Consider the following 23,909-nt stretch of genomic DNA (forward strand, 5'->3'; position numbering starts at 1 on the left):
CCCACTGTTCACGACATCCACCTGGCATACCACGCCGGACTGGCGCCGAACGTGGCTCGGTCCGAACTATAACTCTATTTTAGACCAGAACTTGAATCCACTGGCTCGCATCGATAATATATTTCGCAGGGAATTCGAATTGCAGGAGATAGCGATCGAACCGGCTGTCAATTTAAATGAATTAAGGTGGTCCGAGAGAGGGTTTGGAAGGCCTAGTATTGTTGAGTCTTGTCTCTGTGGGATTGTTATTAGATAGACGAGTCGATTTAGAGCAGCTCGAGTGACTGCAGAGTGATGCGCGCACCGACGGGAATGAGAGAACTAAAATATTAGACGAATCACTGCTGCGACTGTTTGTCGGTGGCAGCTATTGGCAAATGAGCCAGAAATACAGGCTTCTGCAACGCGACGAGCTCCAAATTGAACCCTAGATCCGGTCTTGAATGCAACCTTTAGTTGTGACACAACGAGGCTCATACTCACCATTCTGAGGACCGCGGGTCGACGCCAAATAGTCATATGTAATCCAAATCCCAAGGCTCCGAGGATGAAGAACTCGGGACTTGAAACGACGTGTCGCATGGGCGCACAGTGATATCACCCAAGCAATCCTGCTGCTAGCAGAGGTCAAGACATTCAAGACCAACGAGCAAACAAGGATTCGGTATCGCGAGTACTTCTTTTCTTTCGAGTCTCAAAACTGCAAAGGCACCGCCATAGAAAACTACTTGCCCACGGGTCCATGCAGACGCTAACATTCTGCGGCTTGCGTTGTAATTTATGACGAAATTAATTTTATTCACACTATTGATAGCGAGGGAACTTTCTGCTTCTCAGTCCTAATCATGCGGTCACGGTGGTCGTGAAACATGACACACAGCCAAGTCAGACCATGGACACGAAGCTTCTTCGAGTCGCTCGCGTATCTCTCTTGTCACTGATTATGAAACTTCTCAAATAGGTAGTCTGTCCGCGTGACAATTGAAGATCTGTTGAAGAACTTGCTTCGTCTGGCTTATTCCAATTTTCTTGCGGGGGAAGGGAGAGAAAGATGCGGCGCCGGCTTGGTAATGAATGACTGGACGCATCCGGACTCGAAGGCCGCGCGCATTCTCGGCCCACGTGTCGCTCGCGAGGACAGCTCATCCCGGATTCCGTCAAAGGCCACCGCCATAGCTCCCACCACCACAGGCACCCTGATGCGTTTTCTTTGGAATGTGGATCGGCCATGATTCTCCATGGTACCGTTGGCGAATCCTTCGGACAGACTCCGTGATCACCCTACTGACACCCACCTAGCTGCGAGAGTCAATAATGCTCAGATTATTGATATTCGAGATGTCAAATGTAGGCTGGGCACAAGCTGTTCAATTTCATATACTAATCCATACCCTAAATCTGCGGCTAAACTCCCACACGTTACTCGGCTTGCTTCATTTGGTAATGCGAAGACCGGCGGACATTCCGATCAACTGCGGAAGATCAACATTATGTCATTCGGATCCAGCTTCCGGGGCAGTCGACAGCCACCGCCTCACCCGGGACGCCGCATGCGTCCTGACACTCTTCTATACCAAAGCGATATGTTCCCTGCCGACTTCAATGCCTAACAGGTCTTAGCTGTCTAGTGCCATCTTGGTTTAGTGTGGGTTAGATCAACCATGCTGGCTTAGACACGGACCGGCATGGATTTGGAGGCGGGGGTATTCGACATGCCGCCGAATTGTAGGTAGACAACAGAGGTGGCGGAATTCCGCTGGATTTGCCCATGTGTCGAGGCTACACTATCCAAATGTTTAGCTTACCTCCTCCAACAGCGTCAGGCTAGTGTGGCGGCAGAATGATTTAAGCGAGCGAGGCCTGAAGCGGTCTGAGTATTCACCACATTGCAGGTCTTCGGGCGAGCGCAAGTGAAATCAGTCTGTTGAACGACCTGAAGTGGACTTTTCTAATCTATAGAGAAGGTATACTGGGCCGGTGACTATCGAAAGATATATCCGGTTTGTGTGTTCGTCAAATTGTTAACACCTAAGATCTCCTGCGGTCTTATGTCCAACAATAAACTTGACTTTGACTGAAGGGGGCGAGAGTTTCGGGAGGCTGCCGGCAGTGCATGAAATACCAAAAAATAGCACAACAGACACGCCAGCAAGGCACCCAAATGGAAGCCTGCCGCCCCCCGCAAGCTGCAAGCCAAGCCACACAGTCGAGGGAGAGCCGAATGGGGGCTAGGGGCGAACATCCCCCGTGGGAAACCGGGCGATGGCGACCTCGGCCCCCAGTTCCCAGATGCTCATTGCTTTACCATAGCAGTTGCTATTCATGTTGATGATTTGATTGGATTTGTGGGGATACGGCTTGTTCTTTTGATCAGGCCCAATCCGCGAGCATCCTGTTGCTTCATTTTACGTGTGTTCCGCTGAATGAACACACCTAAAATATGAGGTTTCCATGCAGCCGGATCTCTCAAGCTCCGGTTCTGACATCCACACCGGCGCGGATTCGGCTCTCGCGTCAGTTGGACTGGCTTTTTGGAACTTTTTAGACGCCCAACATGAAAGCAAAGATGATGTCACTTACGTGATCTTCACGTTACCTACCTACATGAAGCTCTAGGGAGCTCTTTGGTCAGCGAAATTTTACCCACTGCTTGTGACTGACTCAAGAATTTGCCCACACTAAGATGGACGATCGACGCTGAAGTGAGCAGCTAGATTCACCTTGCCTGTTTGCCTGTGCACCCGATTGGTTGGATCTGCATGTTTTGACGAAAAGAAAGCCAGACCAATGGCAAGCTCATCGTCTTGGGCATACCATCCAACCAACATTAAAGTTAGGGTTCCTTGGCTAGACCAAACATAAGAGAACTTTGAAGAAAGAAGCTCATGTAATCTGGGCTGAGGTTACTTCGCCGCAGGCCCAGAAAATGCTGACGGCGGGACCCTTATTTGCTGATGCTCGTTCAGCTAACGCTGTTGCCGTGATCCTGAAGGATTCTGGCTCCACGTGTTAGCGGACCGCGCTTCGGGGGTGTCTCAACGCGTCTCTTTTGCATTCCTCCTGTCTTCATGAGTGCCGGAATAGCAAAGCGAGCACACCCTGACGTTTGCGGCGCAACTTTTTGGAAAATGTGAGGCAATCCGTAGGAAGAGATCAATATTCTCAAACCACAAGTGTTCATACACAGCCATTGTGGTGACTATATCCGCATCGTGAAAACACCGTCACCGTCACCGTCCCACCTCTTCTGCACCTCCCATGTCTTTTCGCAAAAAAGTAGAGTCAAGCTCAAAGGGCTATTCTGGTCATCGGAACATTTGCCCACCACGGCCCCACCGTAGTTCCTAAGTGTCATCCGTCGGAGGATTCAATATAGTGTTGTTCATCAAAGGAACCGTTCACCCACTATCGCTATTCCAGGAAACCAAAGAACAAGGTACGCCGGGTTGGGGCTGTGAGGAATTTCGTCCCGACGCCAGCATGCAGACCAGTCCTCTTAGCGTCGACCCCGGCAAGCCTGCTGTCCACCTGTCTTACTCATAGCTGAGCCCGTCCCGTCCTGACTGACTCACAGCCTCACCTCGCCTATTCAGGCTACTAGTTATTCCATCATGAATCCCCGAACGCGCTCGTCTGGTGGTGAGGCCGGGGAAAGGCGGATACGGTCTGTCGCTAAGGTCGGTAGTGACTATGGCGATTGAGGTTTTGATATAAGACCTGGCGCTTCTCCTAGAGTCGTAGGATAGGTTGGAGTCTTTATTCTAGCTGAGCGGGCTTTTGAGTTTCCATTACACCATTCTGAGCCATCTCCATATTCACTCGCAATTACAATCATCAGTGGCCAATTATCGAGATGCGCTCATCACTCACCTGGGCTCTAGCTCTTGCGGGAGCAGCTACATCTGTGTCTGCAAAGCCAACGCAAACGCAATCTCACGCAAGCCATACCGATCACCATGCGACGTCCACACCAACCAACGCGTGCGCCGTGGCACAAGCAGCTGCAGAGTCGTTTCTCTCAGCCAACCCTAGTGCAACGGGAGCCGCGATAGTTCCTTCGATTGCTTACGACTGCTTGAAGTCTATCCCTATCGACAAGCAGAATGACTTGGATCTCCTCAACTACCTTCAGCCATACATTGAATTCCAAAGTACTTTGGAGCCTCTCACTAATCCACCGAAGGGATACCTCATCCCGGGCGTCGATGTCATCAGGGGACTCGGCCAGATCCGGGCCCGTGTGATGAAGGACAAGTACAAGAGCCAGGTCGAGTTTGCGCTGGACATCAAGCGTCTAGTAAGACAATTACGAAGTCGCCGTGGACATGACATGAATTTAACGTTCTATAGTTCGCTCAAGCTTCGGATGGACACTTCAATTACAACCCTGCCATCCTCAACCTCTTTACCTTTCGCAGTCTGAATCAGCTCGTTTCTGTATCAGACGATGGCCTCAGCGTCCCGAGAGTCTATCTCGTCAGTGACTTCCTCAAGTCTTACGTCAATGATACGGATGTCTATGATATCAAGAGCATCGATGGCGTCCCCATCACGAAATGGCTCGAGGCACAGTCTTTCCGAGTCTTGACTCAGGATCCAGACGCCAAGTATAATTCTCTGTTCAACACAAACCCTGCTACAGAGTTCCAGGGTATTGGCAACGATTTTGTCCTTCGCTTCCCTGGGCACGCTCCGGATTCCCAGGTGATCAAGTTCACCAACGGAACGAAGTACGTCGACAAGCTTGTAGCTGTCGTCAGTGAGCTCTTGGTACCGTATCTCGGCAGCCCTGAGGCCATCCACTCGAAGGTCGAATTACCCCCTACAAGCACCAGCTCATCCGTCGCTTCTTCCTCGTCTGCTACATCTTCGTCTAGTGCAACACCCACCACGACAAGGATCCCGGGCTACCCAGAACCAGTATCCAAGCACGCGAGTGATTGGATCTCTACATACTTCCTCAACGGCTCCTACGAGGACACCGCGGTCGTGGCCATTTCTTCTTTTGCTCCGTCCGATGTCGACACCGCGAACTCAACCTTTGAGATTGATGAAGCGAGGCGTGTCGTTGATGTTTTCCTCAAGAAGGCCAAGGACGCAGGCAAAAAGAAGCTCATCATCGACGTCCAGGCCAACGGAGGCGGCTTCATCGCAGCCGGATTCCAACTCTACAATCAGCTTTTCCCCAAGACCACCGATATCTGGGACGGAAACCGCATCCGTGCCCACGAAGCTTTCAACGCCATTGGACTTACCGCTCAAGAGGCTTCGTCCAGTACTTTGGCAGATTTGCTTTCAAATGCCCTAAACGACGAACTCCAGCCTTTCAAGGACTGGCAGGATTTTTATGGTCCTGAAGTGGTTGCTGGACAGAACGTTACAAATCTGTTGCGCTACAATCAGTCCGCGATCGGTTACTCCATGAGTCAAGGTGACCAAATCTTCAAGCCGGAGAACATTGTTGTCATCACTGATGGCATCTGCGCCTCTACATGCACCATCTTCACCGGTCTCTTGGTAAGGGAGCAGGGCGTCCGCACGATTGCCCTTGGAGGTCGCCCTTCGGAGGGTCCCATGCAAGCCATCGGCGGCGTTGAGGGCTCAGAGATCCTCGACTGGCCCACTTTGCAGAGCACAATCATGCAGGTTGCCAGCGAAGCTATCGCCGCGAACGAGACCGAGATTCTCGAAGCGGCCATTGATGTTCTCCCCGACCTCGGCGACCCTCCTTTGCTCCCCACACTGGCCAACTCGGGCGGTAGCTTCAATTACCGCAACGCCTACGCTCGTAACAACACGGACGGATTCCCGGAGCAGTTCATATATGAGGCTGCTAATTGTCGTCTTTTCTACACGGCGGACATGCTTGTCAACATTACAGAGATTTGGGTCCGCACCGCCGACTCTGCTTGGAACAAGGCCAAGTGCGTTGGCGGATCGACTGCCAGCTCGGACGGTATCATCAGCAGCGACGTTGTGCCTTATAGCGACAAGGTCATCGGGAGGAACTTGGAATACAGGGGGCCCGGCAGCTTGTCCTATAAGGGTGCCTATGAGCCTTCCTCTCCCTATGTCCAGAAACACACGAACAACAAGCGCTCCATCGTCGAGCAACTCAACGTGCCCGAGAACTTTGTCTACGAGCCCAGGAAGCACAAGATTGGCAATCTGAAGGAGTACCTTGCTCGAAACATGCCCGAGAGCTTCAAGTATGAGCAGAAGCACAAGGTGAGCGTTAGCCACACTCACCGGAACCGGTGGTAGTTGAGTCGAAATTTTGGAAATGAATTATAATGAAATGCTCTACTACAAGAATATGGGAGTTCATTTCTTATGCGTACATATACCTTAGACACTCATTGACACACAAGTAACAAAGAGTCACTAAAACAAACATTTTTTTGCCCATAACTAAATTTCACCCCATGCCAATGAGTCAAGTGTTTTGAGATGATCCAAGACAACGGCGGAGCCCTTGACTGGAAAATAATTTGACGTTCTTCCCTGAAACTGGGTAGTCTGGGACCAATATCAGAACCTCGAAATGACTCATCAATATCTTTATCGTGGCCTCAGTGAGTGAGGAAATCGACATGTAGTCCGAGCAGTTCCAAAGCTACCGAAAAGCTTACCGAGTGTCCTTGACAACGCTGACGGGCTCAAACTGGTCTTATTTCGGCGAAAGCCAGCGTAGATAATTTATACATGGTCAGAGAAAATGCAGCTAAAGATCAGTTGAAAACTCCAATTTCGTATTCCATATCCTATCATTTGCGAAATGTAGAAACACTGCTCAGCCATCGACAGCCTCGGTTACGATGGACCCAGACGAATGAAGCACCATCATCTCTAGCCCAAGCTTGGACTCTTCTATCACTGTTCAACTGAGTCACACGAACTTTATAGGCATTAGCGAACCAAAATTGGATTTTTCTGGATAGGACCATCGCTTCTGGTGTTCACCTGACCTTTCTTAACTACTAGAGGTGCATTTGAAGATCACGCACGGCATTACAAAATTCCATTCGAGGTACACAGACTCCTCATCGGGCTTGAAAGCGCGACTCATGTAACCCCGCCCCCGCGAACCTTCACAATGACTCTGTGTTCAAGCGAACATGGTGTGGGTGCAATCAAGCTTTTCGCACCTTCGTTTACACAGCCGACTCAGAAGGTATCATTCTCAATCAAGAGAACCCCAGCCACCGGGTGGATTTCGTTTCCAAGGGGCCAGGCTCACATGCTTTTGTCATAACGGATTAGGTCTTTTGTTGTCACGCTACGAAGTGACGAGACTCGACCTCAGAAAGCTGCAGAGCGTGATACAGAAACACAGCAGAAAAGCATGGAATTCTAGTCAACAACAGAAGGCTCAACAGGCCAGGGGTCCGATTTTCTGCCCAATCTCTAGTTAAAGTATTTCTCCGTACCTGACACCACGTTGGCATCTCACCACCCAAAGCAGCCACGTGTAAACGCGGAACAATCGAACTCTATGGCAACGGGGAACGGCTGAGTTTGTCTTGTCAGTGCAAGTCTTGAAGTCTAAATCTGTTTTTCCACGCACCGTCCAAGGCCGATTCCAGGAACGCCCGCCATCGAACGACTAGCTAAGGTTACCCGCCTAGCGGAACACTACTAGCGTCCAACTCCCCCTCTATACCCTTTTCCGAGCGAGAATCATGTGAACTTGCCATTCAAGCTCCAACGCCCCATTTCCAATTTCTTTTGCCATCTCTTGCCATTTTGGCGACTGCCATGACTCTTCAGTAAAGCCAAACCTCATAGACTCGAGTGATTGCTTCAGCCAATCAACCGAGGAAGAGATCCGCCAATCCTTGCTATCATCTATGACCACACGTTCGGATGTTCCTAGATGTCTTACTGGGTCTGCTGTTCCTTCGAGGGGGTGGTAGTCTTTTGCGTACCAGCCATCGCGACAGTTAATCTCGATGCGCTTGACGTCCTTCCAAATCTCGTCTTTCAGCGGAACAGAGTCCATGCCATGAAACATCTGACGGGCAGCACGCTTCCAGTTCTCGGTCATCCACTCTTGCTTCAGGAGATGAGCGGCGTGCTCTCCAATGAAAGCCTTGAAGGCTGCATTGGCGACCGTGTTGTTGGTGATTCCAGGGAAAGGCCCGTAAATGACGGCCGCAAAAGTCCCATTTCCCCGCAGACTCTTTGCAATGTTGTCAAGGGTGGGCGCCAGGATAGTCCAGTGTAGTGACTCGCATGCCATTACGAAGTCAACGTCTTCTACACCGACGGGGGCTTCCCAGGGGTCTTCCCCGCGGCAGTTCCGGTAAGTAAAGCTGGTTCCGGGGAAGCGGTCTCTGAAGCGGGAGCGGCAGTCTTTGATGTTGATGTCTCGCGGTTCAGTCAAGATGACATGCTTGGCAGGCGATGTTGTGTGTGTCAAAAGACCGTCTGCAGCGTTGCCGCTGCCGGAGCCAATGTCGTGGACGACGGTCAGAGGGCCCTCATGGTAGCTTGTCCAAAGTTCCCACATAGAGTCTGGATAGGGAGGCCGGTGATCGACATAGTGCCTCGCCTCGTTGGCTATAGTCACCGAGGGTTGATGATGGACATCTTGAAGAGGGGTAGTGAGGGGCGCACTCATTTTCGACAGGGATTTTAACAAAAGCTGATGTGTCTTCCGCTAGGAATTGCCTATAATATTGATCCGAAGTGATACGATACAAAGGCAAGTGTCGGTCTACATACTTTTCTTGGCCAATTGCGTTCTCTTATTCTTAATTTCGGTTACTAGTCCTGAACAGCTGATCTTCGGACGTGAAACAAGTACCGACAGGACCGTATCGGACTTCCTGGGCAGAATCGGGCAATGTTTAGGTTCGCAGAGCCTACAGCATCTTTCCATAACCGACGGAACGCGACGGTAAGTAGAGCTGCAGACTCTGGCCCGAGTCGGATCAGGATGATGAGATGCAGGTGACTGACTCAACCCACGATTGCATTGCTTACATGCTTGGTGTTTCGGAAGATTAGGCCGCAATAGATGGGCGCGCTTATCGAGCTTTTCCAAAGCTTCTGGTTTTTTACCGAACAGCCACGCAGCACTGAAGTAAGTTTGGACAACACTCGAATTAGTGGAACTTTGTTTGCGGTCATGTTTCCAAACCCTGCCTGCCCGAAGGCACTGTCTGCAGGTCTGGCCGATGGCTAGCTCAGAAAGACGATGCTACGAACGGAACTAGCCCAAGCTGCCTTGGAAGCGTATCGAAGCTAATCAGGAAGCTTGTAGCTTCTGTCTGACGGCAGGGCAATCAAGATATTGAACTCGGCAAGCAAGGTGTGAGCGGGTAATGGCGAAGTCAGTGAACTTGTGGCACACGGATCTGGATGCCCCGAGCGCGATTTTACCCCATCCTTGAAGGGGACTCGTGTGAGCAGGGTTGGAAGTTCGATCACTGACTGTTTGACTAAACGGATATAGTCTGACTAGGTACGTAGGCGAATAAAATCACTTAAGCTACAAAACATTGACTAAGCTGACTAAAATCTAACTGTTGCAACTAATTAATTTATTCTTCTTATTCTGTTTGATTTTGTTTTTATTCGTATGTTTGACTAAGATTTTTTTTCACGGCAGTGATAAAATTCAGTCTGACTAATTCCAACCCTGCTGGTGATGGAAGCAAGAGGGCCAAGCCTAGCCATTTTGAACAGACTGGGCGAGTCATCCACAAAGCTTAAGCTCGTCTGATGTGATGAACACGTCCTACATAGAACGAATGGCACATCGCTGCTTTTGCGCAACGACCCAAAGGGAAGGAAACTTTAAAGAGCAGTTGTGTGAATCACTTTCATCGGCTAGGAGATTACGAATCCGAGACATCCAATACGGCTTGCTGCTTTGTTTGTCCCGTTGAGAGTTTCTGGTAGAGCTGGTCCCGCTTGAAACAGTCTTATTCTTCTGGATCTGCTGTCATCCTAGAGAAGCTTGGGGAGTCTGGATTCTTCCACTCGGGATGTGCAGGGTCACTGTCACTAACACAGACCTTGTCGGAAAAATGACACGGTCTGAAGGAGTGCATTCTATAGACAAGCCACGACGAAATCGGGATTTTTCAGACGAAACTCTGAGTCAGGTTTTTGGATTCGTCCGTTGGTCAGGGAGGGGCACTACTTACATGGATCAAGCTTATCTTGCATTCAGCTCGACCTTTTATCTACAACGACTGCCGACGCTTTGCTAAACTTCGACCATTACCGTCCCGTGTTAGTTCTTGAGGCGTGGAGGAACCCACGTGGAACCTAACTCTGGCTATCAACATGCGTCGAATCACACGTCGTAGAGGCGCTTGTCAAGCTTGCAGGTCTAGGAAGGTTCGCTGTGAGTGTTCAGATTTGTTCTCAACAGACCTCATCATGACATCTTCAAGGTGACGGTGCCGATCCGTGCCTCAATTGCGAGGTATGAAGACGTCATCCTGCAACATCAACACATAGCCCGAGCTCACAGTATTACCTAGCGTAACGGACAAGCATGCTATTACCCCCCACTGGCGCCTCGACCGAGGAGGACAAGCGCGCCGGGAACAAGCAGCCAAACGACGCCAAATATTCGCAGGTTGGGAAGCAACACAGACCAAAACGTCCCCGATTACGATGCCTGGCAACAGATGCCCCGCGATACCGCTCTGCTGACGCCGAACTCTACAGAGGGTACTGGGAACAATGGCGGCAAGGTTGATGTTGATGAGCTTAGCTGCATGCTTCATCTGTCCATGCCGGAGTCATACCCGGACTTGCGGCATGATGGCCGGTTGAATCTCTTGGATTTACCATTGCCAGGGGAAGACGAGCTCATGGAGCTTCTGGACACAACTCCCTCTGATTGCCAGTCTTCGATTGGAGAGTTCAATTTTGATTTCACTGCATCCAACATCAAGCCACTTCCTCAGTCTCCAATCACTGCTCCATCATTGCCAAACGAATGTCAAATTCGCGATAGGCCGGACACGACAAGCCCTCCAGACTATAACACGGTATGTGGAAGTGAGCACGACCAATTCAGGTACGCCAATGACTTAGACACTGCGCAGTTGTTCGATTTTGAGGAAGCGACGGAGAATCCGCCGCCAGCATTCAATTCGAAAGATAAGTCTCCCACGTCGAAAAATGCTACTGTGCACGTCGACTTTTCCGCCGCAAACCTGTATGGGCTTCCGGAATCCATCTCTAGGGGAAGCAAGAAAAGCCAGAGCAATGAGACGATCAAGATCGTAGAAGGTTTGCGGCGCGTTCTCTGCGACAGTCCAGTCTCAGTAGCCGACGATGGTCCACTTGATTGGACTAGAAAGTTTCCCGAGACTGATACTGCTCTTTCGTGGTATTGCGATGGTGAGTGGTATTCGAAAACCCAATGACTTCATGTTACCGCTTCTGACATGGCTCTTACAGCTTGCTTTGACGATTGCTGCCCGTAAGTGATCGTAGTCGAAAACTTCGGATGGATCTGTGTCGAGCTAAAGTTGCCTGACTACGAATCAGAATTGCAGACTTTTTGACGAAAGCCGCCGTTGAGAAAGTAATCAAGCAATCCCGAGAACCTGATCCTACCAGATTGGTTTCAGTATTCGCGGAAGCTATTGTGGCTGTTGGGTACCACACGGCTTGTCTACGGAGTCGAGAATCTCCGACAAGAGAAGAGGAATCCAGAGCTCAAAAACGCCTCGCCGCAGTTTTACGGCTTTACAAAGAGATCCAAAATTTTCCAAGTACTTTGATGAAATTTCAGGTCAGTCTATCCAAAGAACATTTAATATTATTTTATCTCGGCAACTCGCTCACGAATACGTTGTTTAGGTCACTCTGGTCATGGTATGATGCGAAGTTCATAGCAATCATCTGCCTTTCCTGTAATCTAACTAACTCGAAAAAGGCAGTCATCGCATATGTGTGCGAAGAAAACTCAATTTGGGAGAAAATCACAGCGGCGGTATGTTGTGCGCGTGACCTCCGCCTCATTCACGCAGCAAGAGGCCAGCAACCAAGCATGAGCGAACACGATCAAGAGCAGGCTCAACGGGGCGTTTGGTTTCTCTACAGCCTTGAGACCGACTACGCAATCCACCATGGGATGCTCCCGGTAAGCCTGTCAATGACTCGACTCTGAACCACCATCAGGAATCTCACACTGACATGCTCACTAGATCCTCGACCTAGGCTGGGGGATACAATTTCCTTCATTCGAACGGGGGGATGACATGGTTGCTGTGTCATACACGTTCTCCGAGCTCTTGCACTCCGTCCTCAAGTTTCAATACAGCCCAAGAGCACTCAACAAGTCCGCATCAACATATGATCGTCGTGACCGACTTCAGGCCAGTTGCCATGTGCTCAATGAGTGGATCGGTGGCCTGCCGGCGCCTCTGAACGAAGCGAACAATGCCAAGGTACTGCAAAGTATAAAGAACGACCGGCAGTTGCGGAAGGCGTTCCGTGTCTTCTGCATGTATCATCGGGCCGTATTTTTCATTCACTGCCCCTGGATATCGCCGATTGCCACGGATGACGCGGACTCGTCCGGTGTTGCCGAGCAGACCAGGGAGAGATGTGTCGAGCGATGTGTTGAGTCGGCCTTCACTGTTATAAAGTTGGCTAATAGCGGAACTTTCTGGGAAGAGGGGCTTGAAAGGTACGTCTTGCGCCCGCAGCTGAGCTCGGCGGCTAACCTCTTGCACCTAAAGAGACATTGGATCTTCAAGTATGAAATGGGGTCACATGGGACAGCTCCTTCTGGTTTCACTTTGTTTAATTGTTCATCACCTGATCAACGGAGAAAAGGAAAATCGTAAGACTGCAATGTCATACCTTGCTATCTGCGGAGGTCTATTTGGCAGGTTGAGCCTGGATAGTGACGAGGCCTCGTTGATGGACCATTATCTCGAGCTGATTCAGGTGGTAAGGGCAAAGTGACACATTTGAGACAAAGTATAGCGAGCAAGCAAGAAGCGAAACCGGAATGAAAACAATGACGTCTGGGCCGGTTAGCTTCTCAATTGATTATTCGGCATGAATAGGATTTAAAGTCTTGATTAAAGTTCAGGGGCGGCCCGCTCAGCTAGCTGCTGAGGAGGCTGTGGGCTGAAGGGAAGATCTTGGCTATTGGCATATATTCACCAGGGTTTGCTGGGCAGTAAGGGATGGTCGGAAAAGGTTTGTGGCTGTAGCATTTACCATTTGGATTCTAAGGATATTTGAGGCTCGAACTCGCAGTCAGCTTGACATCAGACTGAGGTTGCCTTCTGGCCTCGAAGAAGGGCTGAAAATCAAACAAATCATGGGCCCATTGTATTCGCGACAAGAGTTGATTTACACTTCCAAGCTGACAAAGGCTGATTGCCGCTCCCGTGGAGACGGTTCCTTGCTAGCTGTCCCTGCAACTCTTCGTTCCATCCCGACGGAAACTGTTCGGATCGAAGTGAATACTGACTAAATACGTGGATGAAAGTCTCCGTTCAGAAGTTCACCTCCTCCTTTCTGCGCCTGACGAGAACCCTTGAAGTGGGATTCGCAAGCATAGAAAACCCAAACTCAAGAGGATTGGTGTTTGCATTCTCCGCCAGCTCGATATCGTACTTGAGCAACAGGTGGCACATGACCAGCTTCACCGTATTGGCGCCGAAGAACCGACCGGGGCAAGCATGGATGCCGAGCCCGAAACCAAGGTGTTCGGGCGAAGTGCTGACCAACTGCGAGGTCTTTTCTCCCTGTTCAGAAGCTTCCCGCAGTCGCAGGAAACGGTATCCATCATATGCTCGCGGGTTCTTGTAGATCTCGGGGTCCCACATCTTTTCAGCATTGACGGCAATGCCAGAATCTCGGGGAAGAACTGTGCCATCCTTGAGGCGGACTTCTTCCATGACTCTGCGGCCGAGTCCCACTGTTGAAATGTGTTAGTCAATTTTCCCGTGGTTATTAATCCTGAAGCTTGATTGGCTTCTCCCACAGTGACCAAAATTGTCCGGATGATCCTGACATGGAAACTGGGCTCATGAAACGGGAAACATACCGGCTGCAACAGGCTTCAAGCGCAAGGTTTCCTTGAGTGCGCTATCCAGAAGCTTTGTGTTGTAGAGACTGGTAGGTTTCCACGCACCGTCCCCAAGAACAGACCGAATCTCATTCCGAAGAGGCTCGAACATCTCCGGATGCTTGCAAAGGTCCATGATGCTCTGGGACATGAGGTCGTTGCTAGTCAGAATTGCAGAGATGCTGAGTGCCAGCTGTTGATCCGCGGGGTCATAGTCAACGCCCATTTTCTTTGCTGCGGTCTCGTACCAGTCCAAGGCATCGTGGTATTCCAGATTAGGATCTGCCGCCTTTTGAACACGGCGTTTCTCTAGGATTGGCGCGATGATTTGACGAGCTTCCACTAGCATACTACGAACTTCCTGGCATTCGGGAAGAACCCAGTGGATGATGCGATAGAGAAATACAGGCCACCGCCGCAAAACCTTGGCTGCATTTGTTGCTTTGTTAGTGTAATCTACTGTGATTTTCAGCCAGTCGGGGTTTCGGCACAGCTCCGGACCAAGAAAGATGACGGAGGACACTCGTGCAACGATTCGGATGATAACATCGCCGAGGAGAACCTCATGCCATTCTAACGAGGAATCGATGTTAGAAATCGCTGCGATCCAGCAAGACTTTTTGAGTGGAACAAACCTTCATCGTCTGTCAAAATATCTCTCAAGGCAGCGTTCGCCTCATCAGATAACGGCTTGTTGAGCTTGGCTAGAGCATGTAGTTGAGAATTAGGAACTCTGCTCAGAAACAACCCCAGAATGAATTCAACGCACCGATACCAGCAGGTGTAAGATTCCATTTGATTACATTGTGCAAAATCTCAGTCCCAAGAGCAATGTAAGGCTCAAATCCCGGGATCCCCGCTTGCCAGTACTACAAGAATTGCACACCTGTCAATGATTGCATTCTTAGCAAAAACGCCAATCTGCAGTCAATCTTACCTGAAGCAGAAATTTCGTTGAATCAAAACGGACGTCATTTCGGACTTCCGGCATAACGCTGTGATCGAGTATAATGACTCCGCCACCAAGGCCGGTGTTCACTCTGAAAGGCTTTCCGCCAAACTCCTTCAGACCCCTGGCCAACATTGCCCTTCCGCTTCTTAGATACTCGTTCTTGGAAGCATTAATAACTGGAAACGTAGACAACTTGTTGCTACGTAGCGAAACGGCCATTGCTGAGGCTACCAGAATAATAGCCATCAGGTATGGTACATAGCCGGTGGCCTCCATCGAGTTGGGCAGCCCGAAATGGCCCAAGTCGACCCATGATGGCCGGGGTGGGCTGAGCGTTGTTCGCGTGTTGGTGTTGAGGTAACTAGCCATTGTCTAATAATTTGAAGCGTCACTTTCTCACTGTTGAGTACTAGGAAAACCACTAAGGAGCATATGGTTACCGCTGTTTCCAGACTCTGTTAAACCAAGCAAACGTGGCGCAGGACGAAGGAGGGCTCATCTGATGACCATTCCCGTTCACCGTACCAAGTAATACCTTATTTCCATCCACAGCCATTTCAAACTCTGAGCCCAAGCTGACCCAAGCCGCATTCTCGGCTCCGAGTCGCCGACGTGTTGCCGTTCTTTCGTTGACCACCTAGATTAGGAAGCAGACTTGGCTGGGTTTACTGCAGCTCAAGTCGCTCGGTCCGAGCGGCGGAGCCGGGGTGGTTCACAAGTCACCGCACGGAGCAGACAGCGCCAGGGATCGCGTCGCGCCGAGGTCGTGTTTCACGCGCGAGGGGCTCGTTTCCGAAACCTTATGCCATCAGCCCCTTGGTTGCAGACTGTCAGGGGCTTTGAGTCATTTGTGTCCTCGGAGCAGGAACAATGAGGAACCCTACGGAACACAGTAAGCAACTTTGTGGAAAGATCTCTGGGTTGAGTTTGGGCCGGGGAAGACATCCTTATCTCTACGAACCACACTATCCTCTCACTTAGGCTCGATGACATGGACAAAGGCCTGAGTCGTTCATTCTTGGACCGGCATAGGTCGTCGATGCTGGTGCTGGCATCCCAACTTTCTGCAGCGGCACTAAACGGGTTTGCCAAGTTCTTTGAGACGGGCGAAGATCCTGTCCATCCGTTCCAGGTTCTCTTCGTCCGGTTCCTCATCACGGGCACTGCATGCACCTTTTATCTCTGGTTGACAAAAGCACCCACATTTCCATGGGGCCCGCCAGAATTGAGATGGCTGCTGGCTTTGAGAGCTGCAGCCGGTGTTTTCGGAGCCTTTGGTTTCTACTGTAAGATGACATACCGCATCGTGAAATGATTCTTTGGTGAGATCAAGCTGTTGACACGCTATCCCTCAGTTTCCATAATGTACCTTAAGCTCAGTGAGGCAACGGCGTTGAACTTCCTGGGACCGCTCACTGCCATGATATTCATTCGGTATCTGGATTACGGCACTTTCGAAGTGATTGACCGCATCGGGGCTTTTGTGGCGCTCTTTGGTGTGATACTCGTCGTCCAACCAGACGCACTCTTTGGTTCTAAGCCAGCACTCGCCAACGCTGCCCAGTCCATAGCTGATGGCAGCACCAAGGGTAGGATGATGGGATTCGGGTTTGGCTTGATAAGCGTTTGTGGCGGAGCCGTAAGTTTACAAACCTCCTTTTGTGAGACTCAAGTTGAACTCGTTCCAAGGTCGCGCTTACCGCGATTCGCTCTATTGGCACACGTACGCACCCTTTGATGAGCATCATGTACTTTGCTTGGACGATCGTCACGATATCAACTGTGGCATTTCTTCTGATGGACAGCGTTCACCTCACAACAACGGTTTTGTCGTGGGTCAAGTTGGTGCCCCTGGGCATTTTCGGGTTTACAATGGTAAGTTACGATAACGGGACAGCCGTTCTACGCCCTTGACTAATATCACGGACACCTTTAGGAGTATCTTCTTACGCAAGGCATAGCAAACGACGCCTCGTCTGCTGCTACGATCATGATTTACTCTCAGGTCGGATGGGCATTGTTACTGGACTGGATTGTTTGGCATTCTCACATCAATTTCTTGGCATTGGTAGGGATAGGTAGCGTTGTCACGAGTCTCATCGTTGTCTCTTCCGCAAAGGAGTGGAACTGGCTACGAAAAGGTCGATATGAAGTACTGGAGCAAAGTTCACTTGATGAAAGAGAGCTTGACGAAGAAGAATTCGTAGAGATGAGACCAATTAGCTCGGTAGCATAATTCATAGGCTACGAGAATAGTGAGCTGTAATTATAATAACAACAAATCATTCCTAGTAAAGAGTCGCTGCTAGACCTTTGAATCGTGAGATATGGAAGTATCGTGTCAGCCTTCTTTTACGCAAGCACACTCGGTCCCTTCGGGTTAAGCTTCAGATGAGATAGAAAGACCCTTGCAAATCGGGTTGAACTTCATGCATATTGATTAAACGGGGAGTTTTGGAAAAAAAATTCGAATTCAGAGAAGATTTCTACATGCAGTGACCCAGAACGCTAATCGAATAACTCTAAAAGAAATGCTATCAAGTGGAGGTATGACCGTTGCATGGCACTATGAGGAAAGTCCGCCTAATTACAAAACGCAATCACTTCCTCAATGATCTTCTCAGAAAGATGCATCAGAGAAGTGCACTGCGTAACTTCCATAGACGTCAGACCAATGTGGAACTGCTGATGAATCCAGTCCACCAACTCAATGGAGATGATGGAGTCTAACCCAATCGAAGTCAAATTCTCAGTAAGAGGAAAATCTTCCACAGGTCTCAACATCAGATGGCTGAGCGTGGCGCTGATAAAGCGGGCAAGGCTCGTTACCGTCGCGCTGTCTCGGAGAGTAGCCGGATCCGACCTGGCGAGCGAGATGAACGTCTCGGCCTCGTCATTCACCCGGGCCTCTGCAGAGGTTGACGTGCTTGACTTGTGAAAGTAGTGGGACTGAGCGAAACGGACATCTCGCTTCCAGTTGACGCGGTTAGAGGGGTCTGACAACGGCTTCTCGGAGAGTCCTCCCAGACAAAAGCTGCTATACGGCCCGCCCGAGGAGTGGGCCACGGCGATAGCGGTAGAGTCGAGAACATCCTGCTCTTTCAAGAAGAAGAACCCACCGTTCTTGAATCCCTCATAAAGGTCATCCCTCTCTAGAAGATATCCAACGTCACCTACGACGCCGAGGTCGATTATTGAGGCAGGAAGACCAAGATGATGGCGGTACTCGACGAAAGCGTCGAGGTAGGTATTGGCTGCGCTGTAGTTGGCTTGGCCATAGTAACCAGTATGGCCACCACCAGAACCAAAGATAACGAAAAAGTCCAGCGGAACATTCGCATCTAAAAGAGCTTGATGGACATTCCAGGTACCACGGACTCTGGGATCGACCACTCCGCTCCACTCCTCCCACGTCATTTCGGCAGTGGAGTTATCCTTAAGGATAAGAGATAGCTGCATCACTCCTGCAACTGGCATGGGAGCCTCACTGATGGCCTTGAGTACATCATCGGAGCTGCTGACGTCTCCAGAAACCGTCTTGATAATGCAGCCGGGGTAACTCTCGAGCTCCTTCACGAACGGTTCGTTGTCGATGCTACCAGCGGATCTCGAGAGGAAGACCAGGTTACGAGCTCCATGTTCGAGCAGCCAAGTTGCCAAAGAGCGACCAAGGCCACCGAACCCACCTATGAGGAGATAAGACACATCATCCCGGAACATGGGGGCGTCCTGTGTGGACGGAAGGGCCTTGGTGACTTGGGGTTCCGATAACCCGAACCAGTACATGCGAGGGATATGAACCTGGCCATCCACAATAGCATAGTCAAAGTCAGCGTCCAAGTCTCCTCCCTTGCGACGGTTTGGTAGACTCTGAACAATCTTGTACAGAGCCTTTGATATACCGCTGCTCGATACCGAAAGATCGTCGGCCTCGACTAGAGTGATGTCTGCTTTGTTCTCCATGCGGACGGTTCTGGCAGTGCCTTGGATCATGGCAGGCTTCGCATCCTTGCAAGCGCCATGGACTGTGGGGATGACCCAGATGAGAGAGCCGCGCAGGTTGCATAGACTATCCATAAATGGCCTGAAAGTCTCGGAGGCCAAGTCGTAGATGGTGTTCCCAGTCAAATCCAGAAGCGAGATGATGAGAGAGCCATCAGACGGACCCATGTTTTGGTGAGAGACTTCGACAGTAAAGCCCCTCAACTCAAAATGAGACTGCACCTCGTTGGCTAAATGGTTCCCTTCCTTTGTGTCATGTGTTAGAATGGTGATGTTTGTGCTTCTATCCATTTCAGTGCGCTTCGTTGGCTCGGCAAGGATCAGACCAGAAGCTATTTGGGAATGCAGCACATAGCCTAAGGTTTTTAACCTCTTACTGATCTGGTCGCTGTTGGAGATGGCGTCCGTTACAAGTCCGGAGTCGTGAACGATAAGGCGACTTCCCACAGTCTGCAAAGACTTCAACTCCGTCAAGTCATCAAGGAGGAAGCGGTCGTCTGATAACAATATCGAGAGCGGCAACAGCACGACATCGGCCGTGTTGCACATGCAAAGCTGCTCGAGATCCACAACAGAGATGTTCTCATGCCCTAGATCCTCAGTTGCCTCTGTGACTCGTTGAACCTTCTCCTCCGATGTACATACATAAGTGTACTCGGAGTAAAGACGCTTGTGCTCCGTGGGTTGCAGAGCATCCAGAGCAATTCGAGTGATGTCAGTTGATCCGGAGCCAATCTCCAAGACCCTTGAGTCCGGAGTCTTGAAGCCGAGTAGAAAGATTGCTTCGCTGATGTCTTTGGCGAAGTCCAGGTTACCGCTCTCCATCTCTGCAACGGATTCCATCATGGTGATATCCTTCCTCCACTCAAAGGTGCTTCCGAGTAGAACTTCCTCACGCTTCGCAACAGGTAGCTTCGAGTAAGATAGACCTTCAAGGTACACAGTAGGCCTGCCCTCCTCTGTGTAGATGGCGGCGTTGGCAGTCATGCCTTCTGATCCCTCCTGGATACTGCCATAGGCTCTCATGCACAGGTCTTGACTTCCAAGAACACCAAGCCGTGAGATGAAGGTGGGAAGCAGGATGCTGTCCAAACGCCGCTTCTGGCCATGCGTTTGCGCTACAAGGTTGATTTGGAGCATTTGATCTAGGAGCGTCGGGTGAGCGGCGTAGTGCGTTGTGTCTTCAAAATCATACACAGTCGCGGTGGCCTCCCTGTTCACCGGGCTGGCGGTGATTTGCTCGAGTCCCTGAAAGGCAGTCTGCCAGTCAATCCCGACAGCCTTGACGGCTTTGTACCAGCCTTGAGCCTCAATCTCGCGGGCGAATTCTTGATCTGCCTGAGCGCTTGTAATAGAGGTCTTGTCCGCTTCAGCGCCGGAGCGAATGAAGCCAGAGCAGTGGGTGACCCAGTGATGCCCATCGCAAGACATAATCTTGAAGTTGTACCATTGGCCTTCGGCACTGGGCTTGTCTTCGGGGATCATGCGGGTGTACAGTTCCATCTTCTTCTCCTTAGGAACGGTCATACCCGTAGTGATTGACATGTCTCGAATAGTGTAGGCATCCGAGCCATTGGCCACCTGACGCATTGCTTCTCCGGCTATGGCCATGTAGCCAGCGCCCGGGAAGACGATTTGACCGTTAACGATATGGTCCATTAGCCAAGGTACTTCCTTGAGGTCGAGCATATTTCGCCACGCGGGCTCGATGTCATTGCCTTCAAGAACTCTGGCACCGAGGAGGACGTGTCTAGGATGCTTTCTTTGCTTGTAGCGGGATGGATTGCGAGGCTCGTCCATGTAAGTCACATCATGCAGCCAAGGATAATTCGGCAAGTCGGTTAAAACTCTGCCCTCGGCGATAACCGTGGACGTGTCGACCGGAGCTCCTTGCAAGAAGAGCTCACCTGCTAGCCGAAGCATGGACAAGGTGGTGTCTTCAGCTCGACGAAGAGTTGTGATATACTCGCAAGAAGACTCGGGCACGCTCCGAAGAATCTCACTGATGGGACGTTGAAGAGCCGGGTGTGGACCAACCTCAACAAACAGGTTGTTATTGTTGCTCTTCAGAATAGCCCGCATGGCTGTATTGAAAAGTACAGGCTGGACGAAGTTTCTGCGCCAGTAGTTGGCTCCAAAGTCGGCTTTGGTCATCTCGACACCAGTGACGCTGGAGAAATGAGGCACAATCGGAGCCTTAGTGTCGGCGAGGTACGGCTTGAGAAGTTCCTCATACGGTCCAGCTAGAGGTTCGATCCATGGAGAGTGGAAGGATGTCTCCAAGTTTAAGATCTTGGCCTTGACATCTGGGTGACGCCGCATGATCTGGTCGACGCAATGCTGGATGCAGACAGGGTCACCAGACAAGGTGGAGTTGAGGTGACTGTTTTCACATCCAATGACAACACCAGGGATCAGGAATGGCTCGACCTCCCTCGGTCCCAGACTGACCGCAGCCATAGTACCAGGAGGAACTACACCATTGACTAAGAGCCAGCCACGAAAGTAGGCAACGGCCATGGCTGCTTCGGCAGTGACACTGCCTGCGGCATACGCGGCAGCAGCTTCCCCCCCGGAGTGGCCAGTAACGGCATCAGGACGCACCCCAAGGCTAGCCAGAACATCGACCAAAGCAATCTGAACAGCAGTCGCACAGGGGTGAGAGTATCCCCGCTGGCCAACCCTGCTGGATTCGTCATCAATGGAGAGTTCCTGCTCCAAGGTCCAGCTGGGCCTGTGTTCTTCGGAAAGCGACTGAAGCCAAACATCTAGTTTCCGGATAGAGTCTCTGAACACCTCATTGGTCTCGATAAGAGACTTGCCCATACCAGCCCAGTGTACGCCCTGTCCCGTGAATGTAAGGATGAGCCGACGGGCAGTGATGGGTTTGCGCTTGAAACTGCTGGGGTCGAAGCCGCCCTCTTCGTTCGCAATAGCATAGGCTCTGCAGCTGAGATGGTCGCGATGTTGGCCCAGGGTGTGAGCAAGATCGTCCAGATCAGCACTCTTTGTCTCCAGGTATTGCTTATGTTGATCTACCTGCTTCTCGAGCGAAGTCAAGTGAGCAGCAGAGAACAACAGCAGTCGCTGCCCGGGCGAGCGAACGCTCACGCCGGAGTCGGAGCTGATTGAGCTGGCATCATCCTGCAACTTTTGCCAGCCCTCATATGACTCGAGAATAACCTTGAGAGTGTGAGCGCGAAATCTTCATGTCGGATAGAGACTGTGATCTTACATGAGCATTAGACCCAGCAACACCAAAGGAGTTGACGCTAATGCGTTCGTCTCGATCTTCTGGCCAGAAAGCTGGCTCGGTCGGAACAGAAAGCTTCCCCTCTTCCCATGGAACTAAATAGCTGTCAGTATGTGCAGGTGAACTTTTGTTTAGAGAGACATACTCCTTGGGTTAGGGTTTTCCATATAAATATTTGGGGGAATCACTCGGTTTTCCAACGCGAGAACTGCCTTGATGACACTGGTCAAGCCTGCTGCACCTTCAGAGTGCCCGACATTTGGTTTCACCTGAAAACGTCAGAAGAAGGCCACAAGTACTCTGAGAGCCATGGTATACTTACAGCGCCGATCATAATACCATCGTGGTCTTTCCAGATACGTGCAACGGCCGCCACCTCGAGCGGATCACCTGTGGGAGTACCGGTGCCGTGGCACTCAAAGAAAGCGGTCTTGTTAAATGGCAGACCAGCCTTCTCGTAAGTCTTGCGAATCAAGGCCTCTTGTAAGTATGTGTTGGGGCTCATGATACCGTTGGACCGGCCATCGTTGTTGGTAGCGCTCGCTCGAATAATGGCCCTGATTGGGTTGCCGTCTCTCAGGGCGTCGCTCAGTTTCTTGACGTAGACAGCGTTGACGGCTTCACCACGCCCATAACCGTCGGCAAGCAGATCAAAAGTCTTGCATTTGCCACTGGGAGACAAGACACCAGTTTCTGTGAAAACGATGGAGGTGATGACTGATGTAATCAGGTTGCACCCAAGAGCCATGGCTGACTTGCAAGCACCATTTTGAACAGCTTCTGCGGCGAGGTGCAAGGCGACCATGGATGAAGAGCATCCAGTCTTAACAAGCATGCTAGAGGAATGTGAGTCATTGAACAACACCTCTCTTGCCTTTAGTCGGATTGATTATTACGAACCTTGGACCAGTCCAGCCATACTCGTATGACACGCGGTTCGGTTGTAGGAAGTCGAGGTATCCAGATCCTCGGTATAGACCTGAAGCATGCGGGTCCATTGACAAGTCATCTTGCCAGTCTGATGAGAAGTTGCCAACATAGCACCCAATCTCTTGGCCGCGCCAATTAGTCTCGCCGGCGTTGTCGAGACATTCGCGGGCAATCTCCAGCAGTTGTCTCTGCATGGGGTCCATGCGCTCAATCTCCTTCTCGCCACACGTGAAATAAGACGCGTCAAACTTGTTGAGGTCATTGTCGGCCTGGCTGAACATGTATGCCTCTTTATTCTGAACCGTTCCCCATTTCGCAACTGGGCTGTAGAAGCCTTCGCTGTTCCATCTCTCTTTCGGAATGGGGATGAGACCGCTTTGCTTATTCATCATCAGGTTCCAGAAGTCTTCCGTGTTCTTCACACCACCAGGAAGCCTCACAGCCATTCCCACGATGGCGATGGGGTCGGAGGTCTCCATCTCGGACGAAAGAGTGGCGGCGCCCGGCTTTGGCGACATGGTCTAAAATCTGATAGGAAGGGACTGTATGGGCCTACTGACGCCTGCTGAGTGAGAGTCAAATGCCAGCCTAGTAAAGGATATTGTGAAAATTTGGCTGAGTATTATAGTTTGGGTTACAGACCCAACGAAGTTACTTCGACGCTAATGTAGAGCTTCTTGACAAGAGATGAACGATGCTGAAATGGA

At 50.7% G+C, this 23,909-nt stretch overlaps 6 protein-coding genes across 6 annotated transcripts; 3 read left to right on the forward strand and 3 right to left on the reverse strand.

Annotated features, from left to right (window-relative positions):
• Nucleotides 1-3,853: 3,853 nt before the first annotated feature.
• On the forward strand, nt 3,854-6,264 carry CORC01_00825 (peptidase S41 family protein; the record flags this gene model as incomplete). Its single annotated transcript, XM_022612481.1, has 2 exons — nt 3,854-4,297; nt 4,351-6,264. The coding sequence occupies 2 exons, from the start codon at nt 3,854-3,856 to the stop codon at nt 6,262-6,264; spliced, it is 2,358 nt and encodes a 785-aa protein (XP_022481098.1).
• A 1,393-nt stretch (nt 6,265-7,657) lies between these two features.
• On the reverse strand, nt 7,658-8,623 carry CORC01_00826 (uncharacterized protein; the record flags this gene model as incomplete). Its single annotated transcript, XM_022612482.1, has 1 exon — nt 7,658-8,623. The coding sequence occupies one exon, from the start codon at nt 8,621-8,623 to the stop codon at nt 7,658-7,660; it is 966 nt and encodes a 321-aa protein (XP_022481099.1).
• A 1,890-nt stretch (nt 8,624-10,513) lies between these two features.
• On the forward strand, nt 10,514-12,948 carry CORC01_00827 (uncharacterized protein; the record flags this gene model as incomplete). The annotated part of the gene is made up of 9 exons (XM_022612483.1): nt 10,514-10,597; nt 10,650-11,015; nt 11,073-11,370; nt 11,431-11,452; nt 11,521-11,767; nt 11,836-11,850; nt 11,912-12,118; nt 12,183-12,667; nt 12,720-12,948. The coding sequence occupies 9 exons, from the start codon at nt 10,514-10,516 to the stop codon at nt 12,946-12,948; spliced, it is 1,953 nt and encodes a 650-aa protein (XP_022481100.1).
• A 542-nt stretch (nt 12,949-13,490) lies between these two features.
• Nucleotides 13,491-15,386, reverse strand: CORC01_00828 (cytochrome P450; the record flags this gene model as incomplete). Its single annotated transcript, XM_022612484.1, has 5 exons — nt 13,491-13,915; nt 14,045-14,638; nt 14,701-14,769; nt 14,835-14,934; nt 15,003-15,386. 5 exons carry the CDS (start codon nt 15,384-15,386, stop codon nt 13,491-13,493), a joined length of 1,572 nt encoding a protein of 523 aa, XP_022481101.1.
• Nucleotides 15,387-16,008: 622 nt separating this feature from the next.
• CORC01_00829 (uncharacterized protein) lies at nt 16,009-17,253 on the forward strand (the record flags this gene model as incomplete). The annotated part of the gene is made up of 4 exons (XM_022612485.1): nt 16,009-16,303; nt 16,373-16,656; nt 16,707-16,892; nt 16,954-17,253. 4 exons carry the CDS (start codon nt 16,009-16,011, stop codon nt 17,251-17,253), a joined length of 1,065 nt encoding a protein of 354 aa, XP_022481102.1.
• Nucleotides 17,254-17,600: 347 nt separating this feature from the next.
• CORC01_00830 (polyketide synthase) lies at nt 17,601-23,720 on the reverse strand (the record flags this gene model as incomplete). Its single annotated transcript, XM_022612486.1, has 5 exons — nt 17,601-22,202; nt 22,255-22,367; nt 22,418-22,541; nt 22,595-23,108; nt 23,173-23,720. The coding sequence occupies 5 exons, from the start codon at nt 23,718-23,720 to the stop codon at nt 17,601-17,603; spliced, it is 5,901 nt and encodes a 1,966-aa protein (XP_022481103.1).
• Between the last annotated feature and the right edge of the window lie 189 nt (nt 23,721-23,909).

This window comes from Colletotrichum orchidophilum (assembly GCF_001831195.1).
Source record: "Colletotrichum orchidophilum strain IMI 309357 chromosome Unknown Scaffold_4.1, whole genome shotgun sequence".
Classification (NCBI taxonomy): domain Eukaryota; kingdom Fungi; phylum Ascomycota; class Sordariomycetes; order Glomerellales; family Glomerellaceae; genus Colletotrichum; species Colletotrichum orchidophilum.